The 8,965-nt window shown below is 45.0% G+C and overlaps 1 protein-coding gene across 1 annotated transcript in view; it reads right to left on the minus strand.

Moving 5' to 3' along the window:
• Positions 1-6,015, minus strand: part of LOC124623156 (myrosinase 1-like) — a 61,806-nt gene extending 55,791 nt beyond the window's left edge. Inside the window, exon 1 of the mRNA XM_047148947.1 lies at positions 5,853-6,015. Within this exon, the coding sequence (XP_047004903.1) occupies positions 5,853-6,015 (163 nt within the window). The remainder of the gene's footprint in view (positions 1-5,852) is intronic.
• Between the last annotated feature and the right edge of the window lie 2,950 nt (positions 6,016-8,965).

Consider the following 8,965-nt stretch of genomic DNA (forward strand, 5'->3'; position numbering starts at 1 on the left):
GGCGTGACGGTATGGGGTGCCATTGGTTACGCGTCTCGATCACCTCTTGTTCGCACTGACGGCACTTTGAACAGTGGACGTTACATTTCAGATGTATTACGACCCGTGGCTCTACCCTTCATTCGATCCCTGTGAAACCCTACATTTCAGCAGGATAACGTACGATCGCATGTTGCAGGTCCTGTACGGGCCTTTCTGGATACAGAAAATGTTTGACTGCTGCCCTGGCCAGCACATTTTCCATATCTATCACCAACTGAAAACGTCTGGTCAATGGTGGCCGAGCAACTGGCTCGTCACAATACGCCTGATGAACTGTGGTATCGTGTTGAGGCTGCATGGGCAGCTGTACCTGTACACGCCATCCAAGCTCTGTTTGACACAATGCCCAGGCGTATCAAGGCCATTATTCCGTTATTACGATCAGAGGTGGTTGTTCTGGGTACTGATCTCTCAGGATCTATGTACCCAAATTGCGTGAAAAAGTAATCACATATCAGTTCTAGTATAACATATTTGTCCAATGTATTCATCTGCATTTCTTCTTTGTTGTAGCAATTTTAATGGCCAGTAGTGTACATACGCATGGACACTGCATGCGACGTCCATGTGTCTGACTAGCAGTCATTCCTCGTCATTCGCCGCTGCTTTGGCCTGCACTGTTTTATATCGACAGTAGGTCCGAGCTAATAACGTTCTGGCTGATCAGTGTGTACAAACACTATATCGCATGTCTTTGTAGTCGAACCTCTATTACATCTTTTGCAAGCGTTTGCAGCTTTCTCTGCTAATTCATTTCGTTTAATTAAACCTGTTGTCATCCTTGAACTTTAAACAGGACTTCTCATGCGATAGTTAGAGAGCCTTTTCCCAATCGCTACTAACTTTCTTTACAGCCTCACCTCATTAATATTAACAACAATCATGTATTTGAAAAATCAGTCGTACATCGTCATTTAAACAAAAGAAATTCTTCAAATTGTCTGTGGAAGATTTAACTGAGTAGCTCAAGAGAACCGGACACCACACCGGATGCTGCTTCTGCACTGGGACCTCATCATCACCAAGACATCAAGTTGATGGACATTGAGAATCTTTGTGTGTTCTTCATTGGTACTGGTGGATATAATTATGGCCCCTCGCTTGCTCTGAATTCAAAGTGCAAATCTGGAAAGGCGCCTGTAATCTATGAAATCGCAGGGGAGGGAATATGCAGGACCATAGAACGCTAGTTGTGAAGACCAGTGACACTTGTTTCCAGCAGGATGAAGAGGTTTCCGAAACAATTAATGTCCACCATAACAGTTACCTCTTGTCAGTATTGTTCTACTGTAAACTTTGCTGGTGACTCTTTCAACGAAGTGTCTGAAAGGCTGCAAAGGAATGACAGTGTATTCTTCCTTAAGAGCCAAAGCCAAAGAAGGTTGCGATGTTGGACGCTGGGGTCTGGAGCGAAGGTGATATTCTAACTCATCTGGACAGGCTAGTCCATTTCAGGAATGTTACTGCCCACAAATAATTCCCTCACTGGTGCTGCTGTATAACTGCGTGCATTGTCATGCTGATATAAACAGTCATCATCGCCGAATAGTTCCTCTGCCGCACCCACTATGGAGTGTCATAAAACGTTTTCATATCCTTCCGCATTTAGCTTTTGTTCAAAAGGATTAAGGCAAGCACATCCTAATCATGACAAACAATCCCGAAACACCACCTACTTCACTATCACATCGGAAACAGTGGACCTAGGGGTGTTTAGGAGTGTGGAAATCTCGCGTACAGGCGTGTGACACAAGTGGAACCCAATCACCTCACCACGCTTGAAGTCCGTGAGTTCCGCGGAGTGCCCCATTCTGCTCTCGCACGATGGCTAATGACTACTGAGATCGCTAATACGGAGTACTTGGCAGTAGGTGGCAGCACAATGCACCTGACATGAAAAACTTGTGTTTTTGGGGTGTCCGGGTACTTTTGATCACATTGTGGAGCACGTGAAGTACTTGAAGCATTCACCAAAGCCTAGTCGTGCATAGTGCATAGTGCGTAGTGTGATACACCATTACACAGCACTAGTTTACAGTCATCCACTACCCAGTCGTGTCGCTCTTTACAGCACCTCAAGTGTCGTTTACCACTGATTACAGAAATGTGTGACTTACGATGAGCTGCTCAGCCAGTCATTTTTAACTTCTTATGCAGTCTTGGGGCTGGCTGTTAGCTCTTTGGGACTCACCGGTGAGTGATTCCTCCCAACGCTTCTCGGCAATGCTCCACGGTCCCCGTCAGTCAGTATATGAGGTCTGCCTGCCCTTTGTTTAGCTGTGATGTTCGCTTCGCGTTTCCACTTCACATTTCACATCACCAACAGCCGACGTAGGCAGCTTCGGAATTGAAATTTCCTGATACAGTGACTAGACCACTTTCGAAGTCACTGAGCCTTCTTACCCGACGATATCTGCTGTTACTGCCTCCCTACTGACAACACACTACTCCACGCCTGCTCTTATACCGACGTGTCCCCTTTAGTGAGACCTACTGGTCAATTCCGCCTTACGTAGGGCCGTGTAGATAATACTGATCAGGTAATCTATCTGTCCGACTGGTACTCGAATGTCCTACCTTTGCTGATACAGTTCTAACAACCACGCAACTCCTTTTACATCCTCACGACTCGACCGAATGTATAAATCCTCCAATACCTCTTCCATCTCTTCTAAACTCTGAAGTCAAATCCCTGCTATTTAGAATGTATATTTAAGGTAATTAATTAAAGCCGTGCCGGCCGGGGTGGCCGAACGGTTCTAGGCGCTACAGTCTGGAACCGCGCAACCACTACGGTCGCAGTTTCGAATCCTGCCTCGGGCATGGATGTGTGTGATAGGTTAGTTAGGTTTAAGTAGTTCTAAGTTCTAGCGGACTGATGACCTCAGAAGTTAAGTCCCATAGTGCTCAGAGCCTGCCAATTAAAGCCGAAGAGCTGATAGCGAAGCACTGAAATTCTCAGTGGAGGAATACCGGCACAGGTAGAGGGGCTTACCATATGGAAATATGACAGAACCATTTACGTAACACTTCCACGAAACTGAAAACTGTACTAAACCGTTATTCGAACTGACCTCTAAGTAAGGACTTCCTATCGAGTCCCAGTCTGGCACTCAATTTTATTCCGTCAGCGTATTTTTTAAAAATCCTCGCTTAGTACACTGAAAAGATTCACTGTGCGAACGTCCTCTAGGCTATGGATGAGCCGTATCACTGCTATTTCTGTCCTTCCCTCAGTGCCAAATGAGCAACACATGCAGGATAGGAGAGTGTAAATCCGAATGGTATCTGTATTTCGACATGTACCAGTCTTCTACTGTGGGACTGTAGCAATAACGGACGACAGCAACCGTCGATGGCCAATCGCGCTCGAGTTTCGTAAACATATCACGCCTCTGTGCAGTAGCTAGCGAAGGCGTCAATCATACATTCATGGGAGTTGCAACAACACCCTCCCACCCACCCCATGAAGATATCCGCTTCAGATGGAGATGAAACGTTGGTTTTCTTCAAGAAACACATTCGACCACGGCATAATAACCCGAAATACTTTAACAAGCGTGATACTGTCATTTTTCAATTACCACAGCGGCACTTGCACGTAAGACCAGCTCTTCACGATGAGCAGCCTCCACTAGGGATCGACCATAAGAAATGAACCGATCTTGCGCTGCACCATAAGCTTCCAAAGCCGTCTAATTTCACGTTATCTGGACTTTTTTGAGGAGATTTGCGGAAGATCCCATCCATGTGCATCCCCTTCAAACAACATGGGTAATGTCCGATGCCACATATCAACAGCGCTGAATGGTGTAACTCCAAACATCCTCACAGCAGTGTGGGATGAATTTGACTGTCCTCTCGATGTTGTCTTACGTCCATTGAAGTCCACATTGAACATTTGTGAACGGCAAATTAAAACTTTGATCGTAAACTTAATTATGTTTAGGTTCACCACGGTTGTACATGGGGTGATTGCTTAGAAGTCGTAGCGATGATGGAGAAGGGCAAATGAATCAGCTGAGCCAACGGAGCCTGGTCTGGAAACGACAGAGTTGAAATTTATAAGCGAAATTCGGTCTTATATCTCTGACAGTGTAATACATACACCGGCACTACCGCTACTAAAATTGCAGGCTAGACAATCTCGATGGGTGCTTAAATGTAGAGGTCCATACTGCGTGTTGCGTTCAGCCAATGGTTCTTGCAGCTGCTTACAGAAGATCCTCTTTTCCCCACATGTGTACTTTTCACGGCCTTTCTCACCACAGACAGATTGCCAAATAGTAGCAGTAGTCGTGTTTGGGCGAATGATAACGCCCATGCTACTGCTGTGAAGAGGCAGCAGCAAAGATTACCAGTCAATGTTTGAGCAAACATAGCCAATGGTTACGTATTAGGATCATTTCTTCTTCCTCTGTGCTGAAATGCGACGGTGAACACAGTGTTTATCAGAAATATTCTACCCTCGGTTCTGGAACGTATTCCACTTATTATTCGTCAATGGACGTGATTTCTATGGTATCGTGCAGAGATCGTGTCGCTGCACCAAATTTAGCAACGCAAATCGATACCACGGACATTAGCTAGGGCTCTCTGCAATTTGCAGAGGCGTGTGGAAGGCACTCCTGAAGACCGTGCCTGCCCCATCAGCTCTGCAGTTCCCTCGTTCTAAGGTCACTATTGTGTCGCACTAGCAAGAGGCCTCCCCACTTCGAGATGTCGTCTTCAGCAGTCATCAACATCGAGTAGCACAATGTTTGTGAAGTTTGAATTGGATGTACATGTATTTCAATGGTATACATTACACTGCAGGAGAACAGGATGCTGTGCTAATGCATGACAGTCGTAAATTATTCAGCAGTCATGTGGTAAGGAAGTGTGTCTACGCAAGGAAATCTTTTGCTCATTTATGTAATACAGTTAACTAATATTTCACGAGTTCTAGTTTGATGCGCCACCTCACTGAACAATCAAAGAATCAACAGCTGTGGCCAAACTTAAGCAGCCTCGCCTGGTCACAACAGTTACAACATGATGGAGCCCCACCTCACGTTGGATTGAGGGTCTGTGAACACTTTGATCAGAAATTAACCGATAAATGGGTATGCAGAGGAAGTTTTGTGTCGCGGCCAGGCCTGATCTCACCCCATTAGATTTCTTCTCGTAGGAACATGTGAGAAGTCCTGTGTAAAAGACGAATTTCAAGACTGAAGAGGATCCCCTGGCAACAATTCTCAAGAATTACTATTACCTGCGACACTGCGCAAACCATTCCGTGGATAGTAGAATGTGTACAACAGAAGTTTGTGCGAAGCTTCCATACCTGCACGCTGGGGGACGGTATATTGAACAACTGTTGTAAATGCAGCAACTTTCTAAGCTTGTGCAGGAGAAATGAAATTCATTGTTACGGTACCATCTCTGACATAAAATTACGTGCACCATTGCTAACCCATCAACAGGGGCAATTAAAGGTATAGGGCAGTATTAAGCAAGAATTCTGTAAGTCATAATCAGAGTTCGGGAATTGGGCCACCCTCAGTTTAAGCACTGTGTGAGGCTAAGATGGAACTTGAGTAGATTTTCACTTCTAGTTTTGCACTCGGTCGTTTCCGGACTAGCGTCCCATACCTCAAACTTCTACATTTACGCTTCATCAATCGTGAAAGTTTGAAAAATCTTCACGGAATCAACCTCTCTCTTCAGCATTCCATGAGGAACTGCTGTCAGGTACGTGAATTATTCAGGGGCAACACCGATGGACATAATATGGCGTCACGATACGTGCTCCTATTGCAGCTACTCACCATCCTCGTTCCACGCGCCCTCTATCTGGTATGCAGCGGTGGCGGCACCCAGGTAGAAACCGTCTGGGAACTGGTTGGCGGGTCTGCCAGATGACTTCACAGGCACCCCCTGCGCCAGGCAGAGTAGGGTTGCCACCACCACAGGTACCAGAGTTCGCCTCATCTTCAGGTCTCTTCACCTGGATGACTGCGATAACAGTTCTCGCCAGCACCCTTGTTTATATACATGCGTGATGTCAAATGATAACAGAGACCAGGACCTAACAAATATCCCTGCTTATCCCTGTGTTGCAAATCTTAAGGGAAAGATCCAACGTAAGTTTTAAATTTATTACTGTAGATGACTAGTATGTTTTCAGCATCTCAGTTGAGAAAAACAGCACCCCACGTCAAAGTAACAAGCTAAGAAGTACTTAAGACTTTGATACGTTTTCTAAAGCTATTTAGAATGGGTGTGTCACAGTACGATGTAGATAACTGCTTGCATACGTAACGAAGGCACGGCTCAGATAAGCCAAAGTCAGACAGATCCATCATAATCTCTGTCAGTCCACAATAACATGGCAATTTATTTGTTTTTTTCAGTCTAGCACGGTATCGGTAAATGTCACGCGATGTGAAAAGTTGAATGAATCATATAATTGACAGTAATTTCTCGGTTTTAGCATGTCAGCTACAAGTACCGAAAAGTCACACAAGCAGGTGAGGTCTGCTGCATGAGTGACATACACGACAGGTCATAATCGAGCTCTTGTGTGATTTAAGAGTAACTAGACGCTGGGCTTTTACACAAACTGGAATGAATCACTTAGGTGTGCATTTCGTTTCCACGTTACTGCTTCAAAGCTCACAGCTTCAAAGCTCACAGCGATTTTGCCTGATTGGCATACCGATTCTGGACCGCACAGCCTTCGAATGGAAACTTTTTGCTTGTCCCTTATTCCATAAACTGGTACTCTTCGTTGGTGCTATGGCATCCAGTGTACGTGACACTCTGCAACGACACCCAACAACAAACCCATACTGTCCCATAAAAACACTGGCTGTCTGCCCACGCAGGGGCATCAGACAGGCGAGTCGTCTGCTATGGCGTGGGCTTCCACATTGAGGTCGCCAGATCTGTCATCTTGAGAGGCCCCCTGTCTGGAGACACAGCTGCAGTACTGGCAGAAGAGGGTCTGGGGTCCTTGCAGTCACCAAGCCACTCAGTGTACACTAGCGCCAGACACTGCCACCTAGACGCAGGTCCAGGGTTTGTACCCAGACACCTGTCAAAACTCAAGTGGGGGACACTTGAGCACCCACCCAGTAGCCCTGATCTCTCCCATGACATTAATACACCTTTGGTCCCTTAAAAAGGATTTGAGTGGTCGACAATTCCTGTCGGACGAGAGACAGCAGACAATTATCAACTCGTATCCTCAGCAGGACATGTTGTTTTACCAAACGGCAGCTTCAAGATGGTGTATCAGTGGGATGATTGAAACAGTGGTCATGGAGATTTTACCTCATTGGCACGCCGATTCTGTATGGTGCAGCTATCGGTCATATACTTTTTGGTTGCCACTTACAACTCAAACTAGAATTTTTGGACGGTTCATGTGGTACATGTGGCAAGATCGGCGACGACTCAACAACGAATCCACTCTGTCGCGTATAAACACTGGCTTTCTGGACAGACAGGGGAAGTAGATTGGCGAATCATCGAGTCGGTGTCCGCAATAGAGTAGGCTTCTGTTTGAGGCTGTCATCATTCAACCGTCATCATGACAGAACCACTGTCTGGGGGTCCAGCCACAGCTGTGATAGGTGATATTCGAACTGAGGACGTCGCAGTCACCAAGCCACTGAGGGTCCACTAGCGCCAGACACTGCCATCCAAACACAGGTGCAGGGCTTCCACCCAGATACCTCTGCCACCAAACGCTGGGGCCATCGACCAGCCTGTTCTTGCCTGAGCCGCCTTGCCTGTAGAAGAGCTAGCACATGTCGCGCTGAGTCCGACATGGCGACTGCCACCTATGTGTTATCCTCCCTCGAACAGTGAGCTTGTAACCTCCCCCTTCCTAATTGAGCTACTGGATTGCCATATAACTCACTGCGATCGCATATACCTAATGAAATTTTACACTGAACAAGCCTATCGTTACCGGAGGAAAATAACACCGGTTAGTTGGAGGAAAGTGTACAGCAGACTCTTCTGAATGAAGAATCTATTCTAAATTTAAGCTAAATTTCGATGATAATTTTGAAATAGATGAAATATAGTGCAATCGCTCACGAACTAAACAGGGGGGAAAAGAGTACCACATAATATTTACTACAAAAATCACTCATAACACAAAGAAAACACTGATTAGCTAAAAAAGGGTTAATTCAACGGCCGTCAGCCCACTGGGGCAATGAATCTCCAGAATCTTGAGAAAGGTAATGGCAAAGAAATTTAAGCAAATAGTTACTGGCGTGGCAACAGAAGGTTGTCACGCTTTCCCACTGCACAACAGTTTATGAGAAATTAACTGAGTCAGAAAGCACTGAGTTTGCAGTTACTTATTCTGAAATACTAAATTTTGAAAGTAAAGCTAAATGAAATTACTGGTTAAATAAATGACTGGCTTAACTTGAACTTTGTTACGTAAAAAATTGACTACCAGTAACCTCAGTGTAACGTAAAACAAAATTTAGAAAAAGGCAAGCAATTTACTTTTGATTATTGAAATATTGAATATTCAAGCAAATGAGCAACTGGTTTTACTTTTAAAATAACAACAATAAAATACATTCCAAGCCAGCAGAGGTCACTCGCTAACCTAAATACAGAATAAACGAAATTACGCACTCTTCATTTGTGCTGTATCTTTAGTTATTAGTTTTCCCAGTGAAATTTTTCTTTATTTTAAGTAGCCTCTGTTATGCAGTACAAGAAGGAACAGTTACTGTGGCAGAAAGTTCAGACTGAAACTGGACTTTAGAAAACATACTAACTGGCAGTAAATAGTTAATCACTCCTCATATTCTTGCGACACACGGTGACTGCATGGAAAGAAAAAGGACGCTCCTTGGTAATAATGTGTCAGGACAATGACAACACAGCTGCCCTCCAAGTTTAAAAA

The sequence above is a fragment of the Schistocerca americana genome, chromosome 7 (genome assembly GCF_021461395.2).
Source record: "Schistocerca americana isolate TAMUIC-IGC-003095 chromosome 7, iqSchAmer2.1, whole genome shotgun sequence".
In the NCBI taxonomy this organism is placed as follows: Eukaryota; Metazoa; Arthropoda; class Insecta; order Orthoptera; family Acrididae; genus Schistocerca; species Schistocerca americana.